Source organism: Carassius auratus, chromosome 17 (genome assembly GCF_003368295.1).
Source record: "Carassius auratus strain Wakin chromosome 17, ASM336829v1, whole genome shotgun sequence".
NCBI lineage: Eukaryota > Metazoa > Chordata > Actinopteri > Cypriniformes > Cyprinidae > Carassius > Carassius auratus.
In genome coordinates this window covers 4,437,866-4,465,125 of record NC_039259.1, presented here as the reverse complement: position 1 = coordinate 4,465,125, position 27,260 = coordinate 4,437,866, and the positions used below count along the sequence as shown (strand labels likewise).

Here is a 27,260-nt window from a genome sequence, read left to right as displayed (position 1 = left end):
AATTGGGACACAGCTATAGAGTTAAGTCAACCAAAAAATAGGCATTTCAGTACAGTGCTTCATGCTTTTCTAATTTAGTTTTTAGGATTTTTTTTTCTAATTGATTGGATTGATTTCCTGTTTTCCTCTAATGAATAATCAAACACCGATATCTATATCTATCTATCAATCTATACTACCTAGATTTGTCCTAGCAACACCCCAAACTAGACAGAAAAGGCCTAACAACACTTAAGCAGTCACATAGCCTCCAACACCACAGTTCGCTCTCTCTTTAGACTACCCAAGCATTCATTAATACATTAATTCAAACCATACATTAACATTTATAATACCAAGGTATGACTTTGGAAAGAAATCCACAGCCTTCACCATCTGAACAGGGGCAATGTGCTGCTAGGAACATGCATCCCACCTCATCTGCCGTTTTTGTGGAAATGCATGTGGATCAAAGCAGATTTAGATGAGATTGAATGAAAATGTGTTCTTTAATCAGTCACTAATGCTCCTCATGCTCATCCACCTAAATCAACTTCCTGAAGATTACAGGAAACAACTCGCATCAGTCAATTAGTCTTACCCTTTCACAGAATTGACCAGAACTCCATTTAAAAAATAATCACATGTATACTTTTTGAAGCAAAAATGTGTAGAGATTTGACATACACAATCAACTGATGCTATAAAGTGTAACCAAGCACCTAGATTCGGTAGATCATGCAAATAAGAAATATACTTGAAACGTGTTTACCTTTTGATCGACTATGGAGCAGACCAAATCCTTCACAGAACTGAGGGACAGATCGTGTGGCTCCAGGGTGACCATCTCCCTGGTGAGACCGATCTGGAGGAGGAAGGACACTCCGTGGAAGGAGCAGCTGGGGCTCGGGACACTGTGATTCCCATTGGAGAGCCGGACACAGAGTGGCACCGGAGGGCTGGGTGATGGAGAAGGGGTTGGGGGTGCAGTCTGATGCTGAGAGTGGACGAAGGGTTTAGGTAAAGTCAGAGGAGAGGTGCTACTACTGGCAGACATTAGTTTCCTCCTCAGATTGAAAGTAAACCGTAAAACTGACAAGCTTGGAAACCGTGGCTGATATCCAGTGAGTGAACGGGTTGGGTTTTTAATTAAACACAATATTCTTCTGTCCTAAGGCAGGTGAAGAGAATCACTGCGGTCATGTGCAATCCGTGCGGTATAAAGTAACGAAATCGGACCAAGATTAAGGTGCCTATTTTTCGCTACGTTTCCCTCTAAGAACATGCAATCCAGACAGCATGCTTCATGGCTGGCTGTGTGATTTCCAGCACATGTTGCACAGGTTGGACTGATAAGACTGTCACTCAGCGGCTGAGCAATCAGGACGCCAGCGTGATGTTTGTCAAAGTGGCTTCCATTCTCATCCAGCTCCTCATTCAACTCTCATTCCTGTTTGAAACAAAACAGATTCAAGTCTTTACTCCACAGTTCCCAGTACACATGAAGCCACTATCTAGACAAACTTCAAACTCCTTGTATTCTGGAAGAGTTTTTATTTTATTTATTTTTTTGTCTTTTGCACTGAAGAACTCCAGCTCACATCTGGAGGCACATCTGGAGACCCTCCCACTCTAGATCACATAACTGGCACAAGACCACAAATACCAGCAAAACAAGTTATACAATGTCTTTTGTTCAGGCTTTATCATCATGAGCAACTGAATCTCAAGACGAAATAGACACAGTGAAGACAAGAGGAAAAGCGAGGAAACATACCTTTAAGGCTGGAAAGGCGTTTCCCTAACAAGTGAAGACATGAAAAAAAAACAGCTTACGTTACTATCAATGGAAAACGAGGACTTTAAACGTCTCGAGGTTTCTTTTTTGAAGCTTCTGACGCTTAATTTAGCCAGTAAGGCATCGCTCGGTTGTAGAGTCTCTTACATGAGCTCGGTTTGAAAACTTTCTGTCCTCTTTTCATGTTACATTCTACTACTTCAAACGCGCCTCAGTATCTGCTCTCCATTTCCGCGGACAAACAAGAAACGCCGCATAGACAGATAAAGTCAAACTTGAAGGAAATGGCAGGTCTGTCGAGCTGAAGAAGTTGAGCTTCATAAGTGCAGAAATGTTTTTCTCTTTCTCTCGCTGCCTGACGCGCATGTCTCTCACGCGCAGTTTCCGTTATGTGAGCGCGGAGCGTGTGCTCGCGCCCTCTAGTGGCGTCATTCCACAGACACTATGACGCAACGCTTGAATATTAGTTCCGTTGTTGCGATATTTCTTTCATTATCCTTTGATATTATCGTCCATAAATCTCAGATTGTTGATTATACCATATATCATATATTTCTATCTAGTATTATATAAATGGAATGGTTCATTGAAATCTAATTATGAAAAAGCTTTATATAATATTTCTAATTTTTGCAATATACACTAATCGAAGCTATGTTTAATGTTGGTTAATTACCTTTTAAGTGCAGCAGTTATAGCTGCAGTTTAGGCACCCTAATAATTTTAATAAAATATGAGGGATCACAAAGATTGCATGTGTTTTGTTTAGTTTATTACCCCAATCTATTTCACAATAACATACATCACAATCACAGATTACAAACGACCCCATTCAAATAATTACATAGACCTATGTTTAACTTTTGAACAAGGTCATCTTTTAAAATTCATATATTAGTTTGTCTTGTCATGATTCGTAAACATTTGTGATGCAAAATGGCTTATTCATGGCTGATCTAAAAAAATATATATATATAATAATAACTTGTCTGATCTCTTTATTTTGTTTATATTATACATTATTTAAATATATATTCCAAAAGGTATAGTTTGTTTTTGAAAAAAAAAAATGTATCGCTACAGCCATGTGCTGTATAAAATGTATCAAGCGATAATGACAACTTAGTAATAAGATAAATATGATAAATCTTAGTATAAAATTAAAGGTACAGAATAAGAATAACTATTACTAGAATTAGTATAAATAAAGAAACCAGTTTGATTACATTACACACATTAAAATATACATTAAACAACAAAAGGCAGGGGGTGGTGAGGTCCCATGAAAATTCATACCAATAATAAAATTAATAAAATACAAGTACATTGATTATGTAAAATCATTTCAACTTTATTTCTTTCGTTAACTACATGAATACAGATAATTATTAATGAGAGTCAATATTGAGGAAAAGAGGGGTCTATCTTGTTAGCCCAGGCCATCAGTCCTCCCACGACGTCCTTCACAGCGATCTGATCAACTTCTTCTCCAGACATTTTCTCCAGCAGCTGAACAGCCTTCTGGGAGTCATTGCCAAGTTTGCAAACCACAAACACTACAAGAAATAAAGGTAAACATAACGAAAATGTAAGCCTACACTCCAATCATCCTGCACACAAAGATGATTATTTTACCAAACAAAACACACTTACACATATATGAAATAAATAAGACTTTTTAATATTTTAAAAAAAAATCAATCTTGTATATTTTCATCAATGGATTTTTTTTTTTTTTTTTTTACTCTCAGTGTATTTAAATCGCAACCTACTCTCTGGACATAAACTGCCTGTATATATATATATAATATATATATATTATAAAGCACTAATATAAGTAATATATAAAGGTAATATCTTATTCTAATATGGTTACTGTATTTTATTGCCATTTCTTATAATTATATCTGTATAAATTCTAAATCACCATTATGACAAGCTGATGTTTAATTTTTTGTCATTTTATATTATCCTCTCACACATCCCCGATTGCCATTTTCTATAATGTATTTCCATAATCAAATATAAATCTGATATGACATATTATTATATAATAAGCATCAAACAAACAATATAATTCTTATTCTCAATTAAGGATTAAACAGTGAAAAATAAAAGACAAAATTATTGCACAACCACCAGTTAGTTGGCGATATGGACCAAGCATGCAAATGGCCTTTGAACAGAAGAAGAAAGAAACAGTATAACACGCTTTTTCATAATGACTCTCATAGTGAGAATGTCTTGTTAATCAGAAACTTACACCGGGATGCGTTTTTGGAACCAACATACCTCAGGTAAGCAAGGTTTGGTTAATCAACTGAGAGTTCAGGGTTTAGCAGATGGTAAGATTTCTGGAATACACCCGTTATGTATTTGAATATATGTAAAAAAATGTATTTATTCCTGTGATGTGAAGCTGAATTTACAGCAACCATGAAAACATTAAGTACAGCATTTGTGTGGACAATGTGAACACTACCATTCATAAGTTTTAAGTAATGATTTAAGGTAATAATAATAATAAACATTTTACTTAGTAAGGACGGATTAATTTGATCAAAAGTGACACTGAATACATCTCAAAACATCTATTACAAATGAAAGCTATCATTGAGGAATGTATCATGGTTTACAACAAAGTTAAATGTTTGTTTGTTTTTCAACATTGTAATGTGTAATGATGCTGAAAATTGAGCTTTGATCACAAAAATAAATTACATTTTAACATTCACATAGACAACATTTATTTTGAAAGGTAATATTTCATAATATTACCTGTATATCATTAAGTTGGCTCAAATAGACTAAAATACGACAAAATTTAAATACAAGAATCGAAAAGATTCGATTATTCCAGATGTTTCCAATTACTTTCTCTGTTGGAACATAAATGCTTAGCAACTCCACCATCACCACCTCATGAGCCATGCAAGAAAAGTGAGGTCGCTGGAAACACTGTGCTTCAAATGCTTAATTAGCTTGAGAAAACTGACTAAAAGGTTGACTAAATATCTAAAATGTACATTTGAGTAAAACTAAGATTAAATTAAAAATGCTTGCCAAAATGAATACTGCTGTAAGGTTTATTAAGAATAATCTCATTGCTAAAATGCCAAGTTTTCATTGACTAAAACTACAAACCCGATTCCAAAAAAGTTGGGACACTGTACAAATTGTGAGTAAAAAAGGAATGGAATAATTTACAAATCTCATAAACTTATATTTTATTCACAATGGAACATAGATGACATATCAAATGTTGAAAGTGAGACATTATGAAATGTCATGCCAAATATGGGCTCATTTTAGATTTCATGAGAGCTACACATTCCAAAAAAGGTGGGACAGGTAGCAATAAGAGGCCGGAAAAGTCAAATATACATAAGGAACAACTGGAGGACCAATTTGCAACTTATTAGGTCAACAGGCAACATGATTGGGTTTAAAAAGACCCTCTAAGAGTGGCAGTGTCTCTCAGAAGTCAAGATGGGCAGAGGATCACCAATTCCCCCAATGCTGCTGCGAAAAATAGTGGAGCAAAAGTGGAGTTTCTCAGAGTAAAATTGCAAAGAGTTTGAAGTTATCATCCTCTACAGTGCATAATATCATCCAAAGATTCAGAGAATCTGGAACAATCTCTGTGCGTAAGGGTCAAAGCCGGAAAACAATACTGGATGCCCGTGCTCTTCAGGCCCTTAGACAGCACTGCGTCACATACAGGAATGATACTGTAATGGAAATCACAACATGGGCTCAGGAATGTATCCAGAAAACATTGTTGGTGAACACAATCCACCGTGCCATTCACCGTTGCCTGCTAAAACTCTATAGGTCAAAAAAGAAGTCATATCTAAAAATGATCCAGAAGCACAGGCACTTTCTCTGGGCCAAGGCTCATTTAAAATGGATTGTGGCAAAGTGGAAAACTGTTCTATGGTCAGACAAATCAAAATTTGAAGTTCTTTTCAGAAAACTAGGATGCCATGTCATCCGGACTAAAGAGTGCAAGGACAACCCAATTTATTATCAGCACTCAGTTCAGAGGCATGCATCTCCGATGGGGTTGCATGAGTGCATGTGGCATGGGCAGCTTACACATCTGGAAAGGCACCATCAATGCTGAAAGATATATCCAAGTTCTAGAAAAACATATGCTCCCATCCAGATGTCGTCTCTTTCAGAGAAGACCTTGCATTTTCCAACATGACAATGCCAGACCACATACTGCATCAATTACAACATCATGGCTGCATAGAAGGATCTTAGAACTGAAATGGCCAGACTGCAGTCCAGATCTTTCACCCATAGAAATCATTTGGTGCATCATAAAGAGGAAGATGCAACAAAGAAGACCGAAGACAGTTGAGCAACTAGAAGCCTGTATTAGACAAGAATGGAACAACATTCCTATTCCTAAACATGAGCAACTTGTCTCCTCAGTCCCCAGACATTTGCAGACTGTTATAAAAAGAAGAGGGAATGCTACACAGTGGTAAACATGGCCTTGTCCCAACTTTTTTGAGATGTGTTGATACCATGAAATTTAAAATCAACTTATGTTTCCCTTAAAATGATACATTTTCTCAGTTTAAACATTTGATGTGTCATCTATGTTGTATTCTGAATAAATATTGAAATGTGAAACTTCCACATCATTGCATTCTGTTTTTTATTCACAATTTGTACAGTGTCTCAACTTTTTTTGAATCAGGTTTGTAGACTCAATTACTTTAGGTTTTCTTCGACTAAGACAATTAAAATACTTTAGATTTTCTTTGACTAAAACAAGACTAAAATATTGAGAATTTTAGTTGACTGAAACGAAATATGATCAAAACTAACAAGGACATTTAACACGAGACTAAAACTGAAAATAGCTGACAAAATCAACATTACTATAAAGATAAGATCACTTAATGAAGCACAGCTCGACACAGGCAGTTTTCAGGTCTACTCAGTGGATTTAGTACAACATCATGTGTGAGTGAAAATAACTCAGATGCAGGAACTTGACATGTAACAAAAATGAAGTTGGTTCTTACCTGGCACTTGAGATTTGATGCTCATCTGCTGTTTCAGGTCGCTAACTGTATCTTTTAAAAGTGTGAGGTGCTCAGTCTTCTTATTCTCTAAACTAGAAAGTGGAATATCTGTCATGCAATGTAAGAAAATTCACTTGATGTCTACGTTTTCTTAAGACAGGGTTGTCAAAACCTCTTTTGTAAACTATATTGTAAAATCACAAATATCTAGATCATGGGAAGGATACTGATTGAGATTGGCAGATGGCAAATGTCCACCTCTACTTTGGGTCGAACATCAAGGAGGAGATGAGGGGCTGAGCTGTCTAAAATGGCTTTGTACTCCTGCAGTGAAAGACAAATATATATGTAACATTTGAGGAAGGAAACTACACAGAAGTGCAAGGTGACAGATCAGATCTGCTTTATATAACAAGCAGCTGCACATTTCCACAATGCTCTGTAATTAACTGGCTAACACAGAGAGGTTCTGCTAAAGATATAATCTAAACTACCAAATGGAAATTTAAACAGCCCATATTACATTCCCCTGCCTGCCCAGAATTATGACAAATTACTGTAGCACCTGCACAGAGACTCTCTGTTCTTTGGTTAGAAGATTCAGTCTTCGACACTGGAAATGAAATGAAGCAGAAAGAGAGAATAAATCAGCACTGTTTTAAAACCAACACCGCCGCACAGAAACGCTGATGTAGCACTTTTTGAAGGACTGATGATTAGGTGCCCATCTTAGGCTGTGCTTCAAACTCCTTTTTGTTTTTTTGAGTTGATTTTTGACTTCGAACACAAGGAGTTTTCTTTTTTTCCCCTAAGTTTAAGAATACTTAAACCACCATTAAAAATTGTGGGATCAGTAAAAAACAATGTTTTACGTTTTTGAAAGCAGTCAGACCAAGGCTGCACCGATTTGATAAAAAATATTCTAAATCTCTTCCAAAATGTTGGACTATATAAAGGAATAAACATAAAAAGACTATATATATATATATATATATATATATATATATATATATATATATATATATATATATATATATATATATATATATTATATATATATATATATTTCTGTTGCTCCCCTACCATGTTTGGTTTGTTTGAATGGATGTTGTTTAGATAAATTAAAGACAATAAAAAAGCTGATCACAAAAAAATATATATATATATATATTTAATCCAAATCAAAAATATTGTGAAATATTGTGAATTTATAAAAAAAATAATAATAATAATAATAATTTTATATATATATATATATATATATATATATATATATATATATATATATATATATATATATATATATATATATACACATATATACATATATAATTTATACTATAATTTATGTAATTCAAGCATTTACTTAAAAAATGCTTTACAATATTAATAATTTAATAACATGATATTTATAACACTTACATGCTATACCAGTCAAAGCAGTTTGGGATCGGTCAAATTTCAGAATAAGATTCACCAAGTATGTTTACCAAGGCTATATTTACTTGATTTTTTTTTTTTTTTCTTGTTAACATAAATGGCAAATGATAATAAGTCCTGTTTTGTCAACATTAAGTGAATTTATGATTTGGAAAATATATTGTCCAGATATTTGTTTTTTCTTTAAGCATAAACTTGCTTAATTCTTTTTTTTTTTCCATCTTGCAACTCCAGCAAATGTATCTTGATTGAATGATACCTAGATATTTCTGATGGAAAACAGGCCAAAAACACTGCATGCAACATTGAATATAACTATCAATTTAACACTTTCTGCTCCAACTGAATACTTTAAAGACCTGCCTATTGAATTTATTCGTAAAAGAAACCTCTCGTAACATTAGAAATGTTTTGTGTCATTTTGATCTATTTAATGCATCCTTGGTTAATAAAAGTAAAAAATAAAAACCTAATGTTCCCAAACCTTTGATCAGTACAGAAGGTTTAGAGGTTTGTTCCAGTCCAGTATGAGCAATTGTATTCACCATTCATTTAATAAAAGCACATCTCTCAAAGTTTAAGAGTAGCATTCAAATTAATGTTCTCTACTCAACACACAACTGTCTCAAAGTGACGCTGATTATTTTGCATCACCCACACCCACAGGCATGAATATAGGAAGGAAAGTGGGAGTTTTCCTCATCCTCAGACCTTATCCGTCGCAGCGGAGCCACAGAACTGCTCATAGTCCTGGAGCTCAGTCACCGTGGGCGTCTCTCCACACACCGCACACTCGGCCTGCTTGGGCCGCAGCCGTATGGAGCGGAAACGCCCCTCCTGACCATCAAACATCAACAGCTGCTTCTCAAATGAGGCTGAACTCACCGGTTAAGGGGTTATTTCATTATGTTATGCCTGCAGTAATAGATGTGTTTAAATGAAACCATAATTGTTTCAGTGTAGGGTGGTGTCATTAAGAGCAGAAAGGATACATCCTTGACCGGACGCAATTTTCAGAACTTCCAATGCTTGAAGGCAACCCATTATTCCAGGCACTGCACAATATCAAAACAAGGCACACTAAAGAGCAAGGCAACATTGGCTTAGAATTACTCAATCATTACAGAAGACGAATACAGTCACTTTGTTCAAGTCAGAAATAACTTAATAACAGTTCTTTCAAGGTAAGATCTGCAGCAAAAATTGAAATATCAGCACTTTCAATATAGCAACTTCAGTTAAGCAAATGTTTGAAGCTTCAGTTTTCTGTAAATGACACTCAGCGTCTGCCCACAAAAAAAGTGTGTGTGGAATTAAATGCAAGAAAGAAGAACAAGCGCTACTCCATAAACAATGACATCATCAGTTTCTGTTCTGTCTAGATAACATTGTAACAATGCACTTCAATTTCAAACTTCATTCCTAAATGTCCTTGATTTAACAAAGGTTGAATGGATTCTGTCTGAACTTGCGAAGTACAACTGTGGAGACGAAAGTGAAGAGAAAGCGAGTGAGTGTGATCGCATCAAGCAGAGGAGGACTGACCCACTCCCAGAACCCCTCCATCAGAGCAGTTGGTGATGGTCTCAGGAGGAGGTGGTGCGGGGTACAGACACCTGTAACACGGCCCTCCTCTACAGTTGTACACTGTCAGCTAAAGCCGGAGAGAGAGAGAGAGAGAGAGAGAGAGAGAGAGATTAAACCAACAGAACTCCCCCTCCCCTGAAAAGGCATATTGATTTTCCAGCTAAATGTACTGTATAGTTTCTTAAAGCTTCGGGTCAGTAAGGCTTTTTTCTCTCATATATTTTTAACAGTAGGTGGCACTGTGGCAAATTTGTGCACAAGTCATGATAGTGATTACAGATGAGAAGTACCATAACAATAGGCCAAACTGTTGCAGAATTACAGTGTTACACCTGATGTCCATTTTTTTTGTTCTTTGATGCACTATAAAATAATAGTTATAAGGTATTCCAGAAATGTTATAAGTGACAGGAATATTTTCCTGACAGAAAATGATGTCATATGGTACGCACAAAATATTTTATTTTAAATTCTAATACTATTTTACAACATTAGTGATTTTATTGTATTTTTGATTCAATAGATGCAGCCTTTGTGAGCATAAGAGACTCACAAAGAGAAAATAAATAATCTTACAGACCCTAAACTTTTTGAAAAGATCATAAAATATTTAACCACTTAAGCCACACTAAAAGTGAATTTAATCCAACTATATAATCAAATATAAAAAGAAGATTAATTTATTCCAATAAAGATAGCACAAGAACACTTGTTTATCCAAAACAATTCACAAAAAAAGTTCAATTTGAAATTATTATAAAAATAACCTCTTCAAGAAAAAAATACTTTTACACTTAACGCTTGTGAAAATCTGTAGATCACGTGAGGTTAATGTGCAAAAATGCCTGTTTGGATGTTATTTTTCACAAGAAAAAAAAATAAAGTTTTAGAGTAGATTTAGATTTTAGGCTGGACTATCCCTTTAAATGTCTAAGAGTATCCAAATGGCTGGAGCCTCTGTAAATTTAAAACTTTAAATATCAACACAGAGCAGTTTGATTCAGATATTTATAAAACAATAAAGTAAAATCAATTAAAAACCTGACCTGTCCTTCCATTCGTAAAGCACTCGCTGACACCAAAGGCCTGCCGGTCAGAACACAGGCATCATTCACAAGGTAACGTGTAGGAACGTTGTCTGAGCAGTCGGCCACAATGTCATACATGAGGATGCAAAGTCAAGGGGACACACAGGGTTAGCAGTGTAGAGGACTTTAGACAGTTCAAGATGAACCTATGAGAGAGGATACTGTTGAATGAGCTGTAGGGCATTCTCTCTGGAGAGCTGGAGGTGATATGGGACACACTGAACCCTGGAGTTCAGCCTGGAAGAGATCAGCACAGTCAACCCTCACTTGTCCACCTCTCCTTTACTGGGATTCTGTGTGTGAGTGAGTGAGCGAGACGGTACCTGCTGATGGCCTGGGCGGCAGACAGGGCTTTAGGCTGACCCTGAGTCAGTTCTGTATGAAGCACCTGTCTGTGCAGGTTACTCAGCTCCACCACATCATAGTCCAACAGACCCAAACGTCCTGAAAACACTCGCCACATTAATATTTACACTGCTACAGCTGCGCAGAATGACATATAACAAAGTTTTCACGGCACCCATCATGTACAGCAGATTCAGTCTCTTCTACTTTAGGATTCAGACTGGTAGCTACGGATTTGAATGAATTTCTTATAAGTTAATATGTAAGTGCAAATAAATAAAATAATAATAATAGATTATTACTACTCTTTATTAGACGCATATTTGTTATAAACTTCCATTCAAAAATTTGTAATATAAGTAATGTATCTGAAATAAGACTCTTCTGCTCACCAGAAGCTAGATTTTTTCATTCAAAAACACAATAAAAACAGTAATATTATGAAATTATGAATTTAAAATACCGTTTTTTATTTGAATATATTTTAAAATGTATTATTATTATTATTATTATTATTATTATTATTATCAACGCTGAAAACATTTTTGCTGCTTAATCGTTTTGTGGAAACTGTGATCCTTTTTTCAGGATTCCATGATGAATAAAAAGATTAAAAGAACAGCATTTAGTTGAAATAAAAAAAAAATAATAAAAAATTCCTGTCCCTTCTGAATCCACTTAATTATTTGGTGAATATATATTATATACTTACACTTACTGATGAACTTGTCTATTAAGAAGCACTTTGTACATTTTAAACAGACTCGGTCACTTTACCTACTCCAGCTGCAGCCAGATACTGAGCCACAGGACAACCTAAACCTCCACATCCCACAACCAGAACCGACACATTACTGATGGCAACCTGACCTGTGGAGGAAAGAAAATGGTTTTTACAATGCATTCGGAAAGGAAAAGAATATAACATAACATAATTACTGTTAAAGCCAAATAATTTAACCTTTAACCCCCAGTTCTGGCAGGAGAAGCTGTCTGCTGTATCTCATGATGTCTTCATTGTTCAGCGCTGTGTTTGATTTCAGCGGTGGGAGATTGATAACTTTCTCCTGTAACTCTGTTAATACTGAGTTTCCCTGGGGGTAAAAAATAAAAATATAATCTTTTTTAGTTTTCAGACTAGAAATTCTGTCAAGGGATCCTAGTACAGTATTTAACTATAATCGTCCACTGTATGTCATTGCATTACACAGACACCCTTCAATTATGAAAAGAAGATTCTGTCAGACAAATAATGTATGTCGCCATTCTATTAACCTTTTTTTTTTTTAATGTAATATATTCCGATATATGGTGTGGATTCTGTAACAGAACTGGGGTTGACGATCCTTACGATTAAAGTAAGAAACTCAGACCAAAAACAACATCCTCATGAAGAAAGTTACTTGTTGCTGTTTTGTTTGTTGTCTTTAGACAATAAAATGATGCGTGCATTTGCGGGACGTTTTCATTTTCTCTTCATACAATTAACAAATAACAGCTGGCAATCAGATAACTTAGTACTTGTGACAATTATTAAATAACACAACTCTAAAGAAACATGCAAAGAAAGGTACATCTGTTTTTTACACCGATAATCCACAGTATGTGCAAGAGTGAACAGAATAACGATTGCAGACCTTTTCCAACTGAGCAAGTTTCTTCTTTAAAGCTACAATCTCGCTCTCTTTTTCCAACAGCTGTGTTTTCAAACTTAAAACTGTATCATCCATCACGAAAAATCACCCCGAAGCCAAATTATTATTAACAAGCAGTTATTGCGACTGGCAATTGTGAGTATAGCGTCTAAAAGAAGAGCACAGACAGAACCAGAAAACTCGCTGCAGAAGACTTCCGGGTTTGCCCGCGTGTGCGACCACGTGTAGCGCACACACCACGTGATTACAACAGTATCCAGAGATAATATAAATGGTAACTCAATACATAAATGTTTATGTATTTTTCTTTTTTAATTATTATTTTTACTTTAAATATTAATGGTACCCGTTAGCAAGCACATAAAGCAACTCAGTATCATTTGTTTATGTAATGACAGTAAAGTGAGGCGAAGAAAGAACTCTCTTGGAGGCTAAAAACAGCTGGCTCTTTGTGCTGAGTCGAAGTAGTTAGTCATGAACATTAATAAAGCCTTGCTGGCGATGTTTGATAACGTTCCTTGAGCGTCCAGTCTTGTTATTATCTTAATATTCATGAGCCAAGCCCTCAACTTACAAACGCCTGTCGTTCAGCAAATCATTTGTCCAAACGTCACGGAATGTTATTAATATTCATGAGTCAGGCCTTCGCCATAGTAGGACATGTGAATTGTTCTGGATCGGAGTGGAGTGGAGTCTGGAGACCGTCGCGCGGACAGAACAGAGGAGATGGCCGGACGACGCTGGACCACGGGTCTGCTGGCCCTGATGGGCATCCTGGCGACACCGACGAGCTGCGACACTGTCCCGTGGCAGGAGGAAAAGGTACAAACCTTTACACAGCTGATGCATCTTTTAAAACCCTTGCTTTTTAAGAGAACTGGCATAGACTACAAGCTTCTGAGAGATGTAGTGTGTATTATTACTTATTCTTCGTGTTGTGAATATCTTAAAAGAGAGTTTGTCTGCCTTAAAATGTCTTAATGCATAACCTAATGCAAATATAATAATTTGAATTCTTTATTTATTCATGCATTCATTCATTAATTGCTTAATGCATGTCCTCTTTTTTGTTTAAATATTTCAATTGACCTGTGACAGTGGTCACTTAATTAAACTGAGGACAGAAAGCTCGATTCATGATGCTCAGTCTGTCTCCTATGGTCCAGTTGCTATGGGAGCTGGATCTCTGTCATTGATCCACCAATAGGAGATCTTAATATTTATAGATTTTCTATCTTTAGAATTAATTCCCTTTGTTCTTGTTCTTAAGATCTGCTTTTTGGGGAAATGTCTTATCCGTATTTGTATGATGCTACTGTTTTACTAAAACAGATTTTAAGCGTGTTAAAATGACGAATTATATTTTGAACATAGTGTAGATTATTAAATGTATACAGCCATCACATTGTGGAATAGGATCTTTTATAACTGTTTTTTTTTTTTTTTTATCAACACCATGTTTATTTTTGACTGTTGTCTTCGCAGTGACGTAGGCTATATAAATAAATAAAAAAAGCAATAGTAAATATTGTTTCAGATCACATAAAAAATATCTAATCTTGTCTGCCGGAGGGCTTCTCTTCTGTGTTGTTCATATCAAGCCACAGTCATTGAATGGCTTAATCAACACAAGCAGAATCAATAATCACAGCACAAGAATTGAACTTTGAGACCAAACATACAAAGAAAAAAAAAAACAAGTTGTCTTCAGAAGATCAATGTCATGTTTAAAGCAGAACTAGTTTGACTTGCTGTCTTCTATCCATTCTAAAATTGTTATTCATGAAAGAAAATATAATCAAAAGCTATTCAGACTTTTCAGTCATCCTCTCTGAATGTGTTCCAGCTGTGTTTCCCTCTCATTTCAGAACCTTCTGCTGCCGTGTAGTTTGAACACGTAATTATCCTCTAGACACATGCAGTGTATAATTTCTCATTCAAACAAGACTGTTCTAGTTTGGCTGCAACATTACCATTAAGCAAGAGTATAATCATCATCAAGTTTGTCTGACTGTAATAGGAGTCACTGAATTCCATCTAGTGCAAGTCAGGTGTTCTCTTCAGCTTTATAAATGGAATAAGAGCAGACTTTTCAATATGATTCATTATGAGTAAAGAACATTATTTCATTCATTAAAGATGTCTTAGCCATCTTAAAGGGGTAGTCAGCACAAAAAATCTAAATTCCCTCATTCACTCAACATAGAGACCGTTCCAAATAATCAATCTCTAAAATAAAATAATCATTCAGTCCATCATTCAGTGAAACTGCTTCCCAGAAAACTTTTTATGGGCTTTTTAATTGAGATAGGACAGTAGAGAGATGACAGGAAAGGACCTTGAGATGAATCGAACTCTATAGGTGCCGACTGGCTGCCCAAATGTTGATGTTTATGTCACATTTGATTGTCAGGGCAATGTTACAAGATTGACTAGTGCACTAATTATATATCTACAGTCTATTAATTACTTTACTTCCTTAGTCCTCTTCGTCCTGTGTGAGACATAAGGCTGCAGTCAGTGAATTACTAGAGGGGATTTTATATTGTTTAGCCATTTGGTGGTGGCAAATAAATACGTGAAATGAGTCATTGAATGAATCACTATGGTTTTTTTTTTTTTTTTTTTTTTTGCAACACTAACTCATTTAAGAAGGACACACCACTACTTTGTGTTGCTCAGAGGTGCAATGGTTTATTCTGCTCAGGCAAATCAGAGCTGTGCTGAAATCTGACAGTAGGCATGTTAACATGCAGGGCCGGCCCAGGCTCTGTTTGTGCCCTAGGCAGGATTTTTGGATTTCCTGTCCCCTACTAAAAAAATTCAGAAAATGGAAAACTTTACAATAATATAACATAACATACCATAAATACTGATAAGTATTAACATAAATAAGTAATAAATAATTTGTGATAATAAAGACAAGTTGTGGCCAAAGGTATGTGACACAAATTTTGTGTTTTGCTAAATTTGCTGCTTAAGCTGTTCTGGTGTTCATTCACATTGTTTCTAGATTATGTCACTGCCAGTACTTGTAGGAACAATGTGAATGAATACCGCGTCAGTTTAAATAGCACATTTTGGAAAACACAAATTTGTGTCACTTCCAATACTTTTAGCCACGACTGTAAATGGAGATGTTGAAATACCTTGTAGGTATTTTATGAGTGAATCTGTTCAGATAGCCTTTGAAGAGACCAGTGAGCTGCTCCCACAGCTTTGCCTACAGTGACAGGTACTGACTACAGACTAACAGACAACAAAGGCAATAAAATAAAGGCTACATTTTATAATTTATTTGTACGTTAGCCAGCTAGCTAGCTAGTTAGTCTAATTAGCATACCCATACCTTTCATTTCATTTTTGTGCATACAGTGGAAAATGACATACAGCTGTGACATACAGACATACTGTACTTAAAGCTGCAGTCGGTAACTTGACGCTCTAGTGGTTAATAAACAGAACTGTTTGCGTCTTGCGAAAGAACATCGTAGCCGGAACTACTTCTCTCTGTTTATATCTATGAAGAATCACAAAGGTACTGGGTTACTCCGCCACGGTACCCCTGAAGCAATCTAAAATACCGGGAGCGGTAAGAGAAACAAACAATCAGAGCTGTGGTCCGTAACTTTTTTTTGTGACCCTAGTCGTGTTCTTTTTCAAATGACATTTATACACTTTTTGGTGAATTAAAAGCAAGCATGTAACTGATATTTTAACTGCGTACACCATGCATAATTAATGCGTTATTATGATGTAATATAATTATGTCATGATGGAGAAAGTGTTTAAATTAGTCCAACATAACAAGTTGTCAAATCCTATGATTTTTCATTGATGTCAATTTGATTTCATAATGACAACATTATTTTAATCAGTTTGATGATCGAACAGTACTAAAATTATGTTAACTGTCCGAAATTGTTTTGTTTAATATATGGGTGTAGGAGCGCACGATGGTCAAACTTACGACCCCCCCCCCCCATTAGCAGGTTTACATTCACTAATTTTTATCAGTCCGAATTAATGAAATCCAGTTTCAGATTCAGAAATCTCTATTTACATGAAGCCTTAACTTCGCAATCCACTCACATTTTCATTTGCCTTAGTTACATAACTTTCAGGAAACATCCTAAATATCATGTCAGAAAAGCTTTTTTTAGTAAATATTTAGTAAATATGCAGTCTGCTGTGCTGACAAGTTCGTAAGACATAAACCAATGCACATTTGTAAGATGTAAACTGCATCTAAACAGAGATCCAATGATAAAAAGACTCTGGTAAACATGCATTAAGGCATAGAGTATGTGAGTAAGGTGTTTTGAATCCAGACGGTATGTTTACACGATAATGATTGCATTTTTGTAGTTTAAATGGAGACGCGTTCGACAATAAGTGTGTATCCTGTTCAAAGACTTGCACTTTCGAGTCCATATTCAAAAGTTTGTGTTTTCAGGCCCCCAAAATGCTGTTATCTTGTAAATGATTTTAGTTTAATTTGGATTGACCTCAGTTTAATCAATTTATGTTTAAGGCTTTTTTTTAGTTGGTTACTAATGGCAATCAAAGAGACTAAAAGAGAGGGATTATAAAATACAGTAAATGTGAACAAACATACACAAAGCAGTGTTGTAGTGGAGACCAGCTCAGTTCTGTCCAAGTCAAGACAGAGACTAGAAGAAGGTTGAGTCCACATGCTCCCAAGTCCATGACAAGACCACGACTATGAAAATATGGACCGTATTCTTGGAAATGGACATGGTCTTGGTCTTGTCAAGGCCCCAGGAGCATGTTAACTCAAGACTCGTGACACAAAAGTATGAATACACCACTGTGGAATAAATGAATGAATAAAGGTTTTTATTTTTTTTCACTTCAGCTGAAACATGAAGCGACCACACTGAGCTCCAGTGAACTGAGCAGTGTTGTATCTCGCACCGATCTGGACCGGATGTGGCAGAAAGACCTGAAGCCCATGCTTGTTGTCCGCTATCCTGGTTCAACTGGAAGCCAACACGTTCAGCAGGTCAGTGCTTGTGTATGTGTATGAAAGTAAGTGTTAAATGTGACAGAGTGATAGAGTTTCTCTCTCTTTAGCATATTAAATCAACTCTCGGCTCGATGAAAGCGGGATGGGAAGTGACAGAGGATGCCTTCTATGCTCATACGCTTTATGGCCAACTTCCCTTTACCAACATAATTGCCACTCTCAACCCTGCAGCCAAACGTCAGTTGGTTCTGGCCTGCCACTTTGACTCCAAATACTACCCTTCACAGTGGGACGGGCGTGAGTTCCTTGGAGCAACGGATTCTGCTGTTCCCTGCTCTATGATTCTGGAGCTGGCAAGAGCCCAAGATGATGAACTAAAGACCCTGAAGGTATGGCAATGTACACAGGAATTTTTATTATATATATATATATATATATATATATATATATATATATATATATATATATATATATATATATATATATACAGTACAGACCAAAAGTTTGGAAACATTACTATTTTTAATGTTTTTGAAAGAAGTTTCTTCTGCTCATCAAGCCTGCATTTATTTGATCAAAAGTACAGAAAAAACTGTAATATTGTGAAATATTATTACAACTTATATTAATAGTTTTCTATTTGAATATACTTTAATATATATATATATATATTTTTTTTTATATATATATATATGTAATATATTTGATGAATAAAAGGTTAAAAAGAACTGGATTTATTCAAAATAAAAATAAAAAAATTCTAAAAATATATATTCTAATAATATATTTTCTTTACTATCAGTTTTTATCAATTTAACACATCCTTGCTGAATAAAAGTATTGATTTTATTTTAAAAAAAGAAAGAAAATTACGGACCCCAAATTACTGACCAGTAGAGTATATTATTACAAAATATTTATATTTTAAAAACATAGCTTCTTTTTGTTAGTTTTTTGTTAGTTTTTTACTTTTTATTCATCAAAGTATCCTAAAAAAGAATCACATGTTCTGAAAAAAATATTAAGCAGCAGAACTGTTTCCAACTTTGATAATGAATCATCATATTAGAATAATTTCTAAAGGATCATGTGATAATGATACTAAAAATTCAGCTTTGCATCACAAATAAAATTTTATATCACAATATTACATTTTTTTCTGTATTTTTGATCAAATAAATGCAGGCTCGATGAGCAGAACAAACTTCTTTCAAAAACATTAAAAATAGTAATGTTTCCAAACATTTTGGTCTGTACTCTATATATTTGATTGCTTCATCAAATGCATTTTTATCTTACATTTACATTTCATTGTTAACATTATCAGGTTTAGCTTTAGAGCTGTGTTCATCATAGGCGGTGCATAATTTTTCCGACACAGCATTAACATTTTGTTTTAAAGTGTCATGTATTTGAATCACATTTTTGTAATGAGCCTCAGTTGTTAGTGAGATCAAAGCCATGTCCACACGTACATAGGTATTTTTATAATCTGAATTTGTCCCTTCTCCATTTAAAAAAAAAAATCTGTCAACATGAAAATGCAAAAGTGTGCTATGAAGCACTGTCAAGAGCATGCCAAGCCAACAGGTGGTGAGATAATCTAAACCATAAAGCCATGTTGGCCAATCAGAAGCCTGAAAAAATTTCCAGTAGGCAGAGTTAACACATAGACAGTAAAAGAAATGGACACAGCGACCCCACTGGAACTCAACTGAGACAATTGAAGCCCATTTTTAGCATTTTTTAGCACTTCCGTTTCTGACGCGCAGACTCAAACGAAGCTTGACGACGTCAGCAACCTGTCTGCCAGATGTAAATCTTCTAGTGGCTGTGCGTGCAAACTGCCATCGTTAATCTTGCAGAGACGGCGAGCTTGAGCGGGGAGTTCTTTGGCGTGAGTGAGCAGGAGTAAGTATTCTGATTAATTATTTTGTATAGTATTTTAAAATGTAACGCCAGTACGCCATATTAAGTTAATTGCCTGCGAGCTTCTCCTCCTGTCTGTACGGTAATGCGACAGAGAGACAAGTGGTTATGACCCAATCGTTAGCCTATTTTTTACAAAAAAAATGTGTTTGAACCGCAGGCAGTGAGTAAAACTGCTTAAAATATCTCTGCCTCCTTGTTAGTGCGTCCGCCTCCCATGCTGGAGACCCGTGTTCGAGCCCCGCTCGGAGCGAGTCGTTGCTGCTGCTGCTCTCGTTCAGTTTCAGCCTCGGGATCTGATTCTGGATCATAAATATATGCTGAATCTGACTGTTAGCCATGGTTTGTTTTGGATGAGGGTTTTTTTTTTCCTCACGGTAATGTCACAGCTTCCAAACGCTCTCAACACAAAAGCCTACTCGCGCTCGTGATTATTTAGCTCCGCCCACACGTAACTCCTCCTGCGGCTCGTTTTTTCCCAAAAAAAAATTGTCACAGACTATTTTTCTCTTATAAATATTATAAAACTAAAGACTTTTTGGAGATATGAAGGATGCAGTACTACTCTATAGGTACTCAAGATTAACAGGATATTGAGTGAAAATGAGCATTTCGCCCCCCCCTTTAAATGCCTCAGATGTAAAGTTATTCGCTGTCAAATTGATGGCAAAATGAATGGGAGTCAATGGGAATGCTAACGCAAGTGAAGTTCTGCTACAAGATTTCAGCACACAGCTGACTTCAACTTCCGGTCGACTTCCTTGCCGCCTGAGTTAACAGCCAGGGGGGCAGGGTTTCATATTTTTTTTAAGCACTCCTGGGCACCGCCATTGGCTAGCGGACCCTCTCCTGCTGTTAGCATTCCCATTGACTCCCATTCATTGGCATCACTTTGACAGCGAATAACTTTACATCTGAGGCATTTAAAGACTCCATTTGTACATTAATTATTTCTAAAGAAACACCAAAATGTATAGAAAGGCTCCATTACCTTCTATCTTACGTTATGGTTCCGTAGAAGCAGTTTTTGTAAAAAATAGGTTAACGATTGTTTCATAACCAGCGACTCTCTGTCGCACAGTAGAGAAATTACCGTATGGACAGGAGGAGAAGCTCCCAGACAATCTTTTACTGTCTATGAGGCTATTGGGGGGACGTGGAGGCATAAAGTCAAGGGAGATAATTAATCAGAATACTTACCAAAATTTGCTCTCGTTCTCGCTTGCCTTCTCTGGAAGATTCGGTGGGTGATTCAGATTTCTCTTGGCACAGCGATTATAAAGACTTACACGTTGCTCACGTGACAACTACGTCATCAAGCTCAGTTTGAGTCTGCGCAGTACGCCCGACCCCCAGGAAGTGCGTGCTTCTAATTGACTTAATTTTTCTCCGTTGAATCCATTGGGGTCGCTGTGTCCATTTCTTTTACTGTTTATGATAACAGCACAGACTCCATCAGACATCACAAACCAAAAATCTCCTTGGTTTCGCTGTCTACATGATAACACTGCAACCTGAGTTTTTGAAAATCTTCACCCTGGCAGGCATTTGTTGGTCTTCAGTGACCTGCTGCTGTGTTTGCATGTGGACGAAGGGCCCAAATCTATATTAAAAGCTAGCTTAAGGTGATTTTTTTAATCCCTAGCCACTTTTTTTCTTTTCGTTTTTTTTTTTCTTTCTTTTTTTTCTTCTGCCATGTTCTGTGTTCATGTAAAATGGTCCGTTTACTAAATTGTTAAAACAGAAGTTGCAAATAAATTAGCTTTGGTGTAATCAGGTGAGCTACGGTTAAAATGCCAGTAGTTAAGAGTTATTGGAGATTATGATCAGGGAGAAAACAGTTGAAAGCTTTATTGTACTCAATAGTTGTTTTGTTAATAATTATCTTATGCCATTACCAGTCTCTCTTCTCCAGTTGGTTGCAGAACTTTAATTAGTCATGGTTATGCTGTATTGTGTAGTGTCACAGGTAGATGGCAGCATGTGTGTGTTTGCTCCTTCTCGCAGGATTCTGGGTCAGACTTGTCACTTCAGCTGCTCTTCTTTGACGGAGAGGAGGCTCTTTACCAGTGGACCTCTGAAGACTCTCTGTACGGCTCCCGTCATTTAGCTCACAAAATGGCAACAACAGCACATCCACCGGAAGCCACCAACACCAGCCAGCTCGACGGCATTGTACAGTTCTCTCACAAAGATTAATACATAAATATAGTTGACATACAACCACACTAATCTAAAAACCACTCACTGTATCCTACTTATTGTTAGAATTTGTTTTTGAAGTTGTTTCAAAATCTATATGCTCGCTTTCTTCCTTGAAAAAAAAAAAATTATTATTGCATGTCCTGTTGTAAGATTTCTGGGACTTTGTGTATGTAACATGCTATTATTTAATTTGTTATTCACTGACTGGCTGACATCTGTACTTAAGCAGATAAGATTTTTATTTTCACTGAAGAAAGATTTCTCTTACACAGCTATCTTTCTGCTGCGGTATCATCAGATATATTTTAGATGCAAATGCACCATTCACCATGAGTATAGAATTTGAATATTGAATATAGTCCTGAATTATTTTGTCTATGCAAATGGACAATCATGTACGCTCTCAGGAAAAGGTACAAAAGTGTACCATTTGAAAACCTCATTTACACATAAGCTACGCATATTGGTATTTTAAAGATATAATAGTACCTGAAGTGTGCATATTAGTACAGTCACTTTTGAAAGGATACTTGCCACAGTGATCGCTTTTGTACTTTTTTTCCTGAGAGTGAATTTTAAATGTAAGGCTAAAGAACATGAATGCAAGCAAATATTGACAAACAACAAAACTGGTCTTAAACTGGTTGAAGTCCTTCATTCATTCAATTTCTCACCAGGATTTGTTTGTTCTACTGGATTTGATTGGAGGTCCAAATCCTCGCTTCGGTAATCACTTCTCCAGTACGACCCGATGGCTTTCAAGACTACAAAATATTGGTTAGTATTTATCTGCTAAACGACAATGCTGAACGAGCGTGGCACGCGGCTCAAAAGCAGCCGAGCTTTCATTATGCCACAGTCTGGGGGGGAAAGCAGCACTGTTTTATCAAACTAGATACGTTTGAAAGTTCTGTTATAATGCAGTCATCACCGGTCGTTTGATGTTTCCGTGTTTTCTACAAAACAAAACCAGAAATCGAGCAGAGACACAATGACACTATGGACACAGTCCATGTCACTAGTTAAAATGGCTTCTCTATATTAAAATATTTCTCTGTATTTAAAAATTATTCGAAACATTTGGTATAATATATGTAAGCCATACAAAAATATATAAGACTGTTATATGATATGTCTTACATATGGTACCTTTAAGGCCTATCACACAAGCTAACCCACATGTCCTGTTGAGTCATCTCTGCACGACTCTACAAATGTCTTGAATTGAGAATGTAATATGTTTTAAGGAATCTCCATTACCACATGATTACTTTTCCCTCAGTAACCAGGATTTATCTCTGTAACCCCTATTTGAGCGGTGAAGAACCAAGCCACTCATATATTATTATATTTACTGAAAACACTTGCTTGTGCATCTACACTATTAGGTATCAGTATAAGCCCAAGACAGCCACCTGTTGAGTCGCACAACATAAACAAAAATTTGACCTTTATAAAAGCAACAAATGAAGAATTCGAAATCTCTCTTCTTGTGTTATCTAGAGCGTCGGCTGCATGCGCTCGGTCACCTAGAGAATCACCCTAACAAGGTTCAGTACTTCTGGCCTGGCCTGCATGTGGGACTCGTTCTGGATGACCACATACCATTTCTCAACCGAGGTAAAACACCCCTCTCTGAGATTTATGAGTGTTCATATAAAAAGCATTTAAGCCTTACGTATGTGTTTCTCTGCATACTTAGGGGTCCGGATTCTCCATCTCATTTCGAATCCTTTTCCTGCGGTGTGGCACACCTTTGACGACAACGAGGAGAACCTGGATCGAACCTCCATCAGCAACCTCAACAAGATCCTGCAGGTCTTTGTTCTTGAGTACCTCAACAAGAAAAGTCAGAACCCTATCGCTGAAGGCTCCTAATGTTCCCAAAATGTGCCATCATTCGCATGTGTCGTTTCTCAAGCACAGGAAACAATGGTGCGTTTGACATCTCAATTTAGCCAGTTTCAACATTTAAACAGTTTTTACCACACACTCAGTTTGTGTCACATTTAGCATTCATCTGTCGAGATTCTGTGAGTTCACTGCAGCTGGAGCTGCATCAAGGATCAGACTCGGTATACAGGGTCCACTGTGTCCGAAACAGTGTTTTCTTTATATGCGCTGACATTCGAAGCTCTATTCATGCCCCAGGACATAAATATCTACAGAATAAAGATTGGTACTCAATATATCTTCTTTTTTTGCTTGTTATATGAATAATATAATTTATAGTAGCCTTATACTTTGTAGTCTTTTTTGACTTCAAATGTAAACTGTTTTATGAATCAACAAACATGTTTTATGATGCTTGTGTGATTCTGTAAGCTGCTGCTATTGTCATGTGATCTTAAAGCTTTTATTGTAACCTTAAACATGTATCCATTTAAATAGCTGTTCATGGTGTGAAACAGCGAATAAACAGTTTACCAAGCAATGCTTAAAACCAACTTGGGCTTCTGAGTGTTCATTTAGTTATATAAAGCTTAGCCTGTGCGTATGTACTGTTTACTAAATCAAGTTGATTTATGGTTATTTCCGGTTTCTGTGTTTTAGGTTCACCATGTGAAAGACTATATTTGCAGGAAGCTCATAATGTCTATGTTTGTCTGAATCTTAGACTGCTTTCATGGATCTGAGTGCTCCCAGACACAAGAACTTACACACCACATGATCATGATACTGCCATGAATTCCAGTGTCAAAAGTCCCCAGATTTATTGCACCCTCATATAGTAATATGGGTTTTCCATGCAATGGGTGTAGTTATGCTATTCATTAAAAAAAACAATCACTGCAGTGTGTCACATTTATCAGTTTACGTTGTATAGTGCCATAGTGGTTGTTTTAAGCCTAAGGTTTTCATTTCATACATTTTATTTCAGCTTTATTTTGAATGAATATGTTTTGCTATACAGTAACAACACTAGTTCTGTCAGACATAAAACTGATGTTTGCATTTTTATAAGGGAATCCAAAAGTAGCTTTGGTCAACGGTTTGTCTAATAGATTCATAAGCAACATTTTATGATGTGAAACATAGATAAGATTCAACTTTATTGTCATTGCACATGTAAGGAACAAGGCAACAGAATGCAAGTAGCATCTAATCAGAAGTGCAATAAGCAGTAAGTACAGAATATACAGATATACAATGTCCACATGACGTTATATGTTATATGACTGTTCATTACATTTAACACAATGCAATCAGTGAATAGTGCAAGGGCTTTGAATACTTTCATTGTTTAATACAACAGTTTTGACACACTTTATATTGAGTGCCACTACTATGCACTAACATTTGAATGAATCGTTTGAACATGCATTTTTGCTTTGTACTTAGGGGCTATATTTAATAATAAAATACCTGAATGTAATTTGCATTTGTAATTAATTTCTGTAATTAAATCAAATTACACTATTTGCCCTAATCAACTCAATCTAACCATACCATAAAACCTCAGTAGCACCAAAAGTGTTATGCAATACAGCTTTTGGGTAACGCTTTAGAAAAAAAAACATAGGCTACCTTTTTATAGCCTACACATATAAAACATGCTGGTAATTGTTTCAATTCAAACGCACGGTTGAGACTGTTGGGTTAGGAAACTGACTTGATTTGACCCAGTTTGGGTTGATATCAGTAATAAGTAACCCAACAAATGCAGAAGACGTGAAAGAGAGAGAGTATGCAACATGTCGTGTCATTTTAAATGCGAATGGTTCTGTGTGTGAGGAAATCTTTGTGAGGTGCTTAAGATGGGAAGGTGCTCAGATGCTCCATCCATGCTCCTTGTTCTTGTGATCTTCATGATCAAAAGTGATCAGACAATTTTTTTTTCACCCCAGTAAAATCAATGTAATATATTTTTTTATTTTGTATTTTGAGATAATGTAATGGCACTAATTAATATTTATGCAATAATTATGATGAATTTCTGCCCATTTTAGAGTGGCTTTTTATTGTGGCAAGCCTAAGGAACACCTGTGCAATAATCATGCTGTCTAATCAGCATCTTGATATGTCACACCTGTGAGGTGGATGGATTATCTCGGCAAAGGAGAAGTGCTCACTAACACCGATTTAGACAGATTTGTGAACAATATTTGAGAGAAATAGGCCTTTTGTGTACATAGAAAAAGTCTTAGATATTTGAGTTCATGAAAAAATGGGGGCAAAAAAGTGTTTTTTTTTATAATTTTGTTCAGTATATATATATATATATATATATATATATATATATATATATATATATATATATATATATATACTATTCAATGAATGCAATATTTCATGTTAAAATAGAGTTAATGCCTTTCAAATTACTGCCATCTGGTGGGAGTAAAATAAGAAAAACATCTGCAATACCGTGGTTCAGCCCATAGATTCAGCCCATATATATATATATATATATATATATATATATATATATATATATATATATATATATAATAGTTTTTAGACATATATACCTATTTTTATTGAGTTGTGGGATCTTTACATTTGAAATGATTTGAACCATCAGTTTTTGAATTATTATTTCTACAGTGACTCAAACCTGAACACAGAGAAAGCATTTAGTTACACAAAACATTAAAATTCTATTAAAAAATTACAACATTAACAAAAATGAACATTAATGTTTTATCAGAGTTTAATCCTTCTGGGTTTGATTTGATTTCAACCTATTATTTCAGTTTTCTGTCCCGTTTTGGCTATACAGGTATGTGTCACAGTTATGAACTTTTAGTTTAGTTATTTTCTGTTAATTCCTTCCAGTTCTCATTTTACCTTATTTGGTTATGTTCCTGTTCTTGTTAGTTCATCATTGGTTAACCCCCTTCACCTGTCTGCCCTTCTTTATTTGCCTTATTTATTTCCCTCCTGAGTTCAGTTCTTTGTTTGGTGTCTTCCATGGTACCTTGTGTGTTTTCCTGTCCTGGATAGTTTGTCTTCATGTGGATAATAATAAATACGTTTATATTCCTTCATCTTCATTGTGCGCTTGTCTTCTTATACATGAGAGTGTGACAATATGGTTATAGCCATAATAATTCACTTGAGTGTGTATAATTGTGTAAGTTTCTGAGTGTTTGAGTGAGTGTGTCTGTTTTGCACTCTTGATGTTGTCCCTTTTTTTTCAGCATTAATGTGTAACACTCAGGGGCATACATTTCATCAAACAGCTGGAGGGGACAA

At 35.8% G+C, this 27,260-nt stretch overlaps 3 protein-coding genes across 6 annotated transcripts in view; 1 reads left to right on the top strand and 2 right to left on the bottom strand.

Annotated features, from left to right (window-relative positions):
* Positions 1–2,167, bottom strand: part of prkd3 (protein kinase D3) — a 75,046-nt gene extending 72,879 nt beyond the window's left edge. For 2 of the 3 annotated variants that reach the window (XM_026285363.1, XM_026285365.1), the window contains exons 1-2: positions 1,757–2,167; positions 752–1,429 (exon numbers count right to left, since the gene is read on the bottom strand). In XM_026285363.1, the coding sequence (XP_026141148.1) occupies positions 752–1,036 (285 nt within the window). In that variant the 5' untranslated portion in view covers positions 1,037–1,429; positions 1,757–2,167. Of the gene's footprint in view, positions 1–751; positions 1,430–1,756 lie in introns of those variants that run through there. The other variant, XM_026285364.1, reaches the window with a different exon arrangement.
* Positions 2,168–2,532: 365 nt separating this feature from the next.
* mocs3 (molybdenum cofactor synthesis 3) lies at positions 2,533–13,159 on the bottom strand. 2 transcript variants are annotated; one of them, XM_026285360.1, is made up of 13 exons: positions 12,920–13,157; positions 12,244–12,376; positions 12,060–12,152; positions 11,261–11,381; positions 11,100–11,174; positions 10,896–11,013; positions 9,808–9,916; positions 9,255–9,317; positions 8,974–9,137; positions 7,388–7,435; positions 7,050–7,146; positions 6,823–6,930; positions 2,533–3,333 (listed from the first exon to the last, which is right to left on the bottom strand). In XM_026285360.1, the coding sequence occupies exons 1-13, from the start codon at positions 13,010–13,012 to the stop codon at positions 3,176–3,178; spliced, it is 1,380 nt and encodes a 459-aa protein (XP_026141145.1). In that variant the 5' UTR covers positions 13,013–13,157; the 3' UTR covers positions 2,533–3,175. The 2 variants fall into 2 exon arrangements, with proteins under 2 accessions (XP_026141145.1, XP_026141147.1); XM_026285362.1 differs by lacking the exon at positions 7,388–7,435 and having other exon boundaries at positions 12,920–13,159.
* A 397-nt stretch (positions 13,160–13,556) lies between these two features.
* LOC113117009 (glutaminyl-peptide cyclotransferase-like) lies at positions 13,557–24,508 on the top strand. Its single transcript, XM_026285359.1, has 7 exons — positions 13,557–13,759; positions 17,817–17,963; positions 18,035–18,316; positions 21,864–22,031; positions 22,739–22,838; positions 23,565–23,681; positions 23,764–24,508. Exons 1-7 carry the CDS (start codon positions 13,664–13,666, stop codon positions 23,937–23,939), a joined length of 1,086 nt encoding a protein of 361 aa, XP_026141144.1. The 5' UTR covers positions 13,557–13,663; the 3' UTR covers positions 23,940–24,508.
* The last annotated feature ends 2,752 nt before the right edge of the window (positions 24,509–27,260 follow it).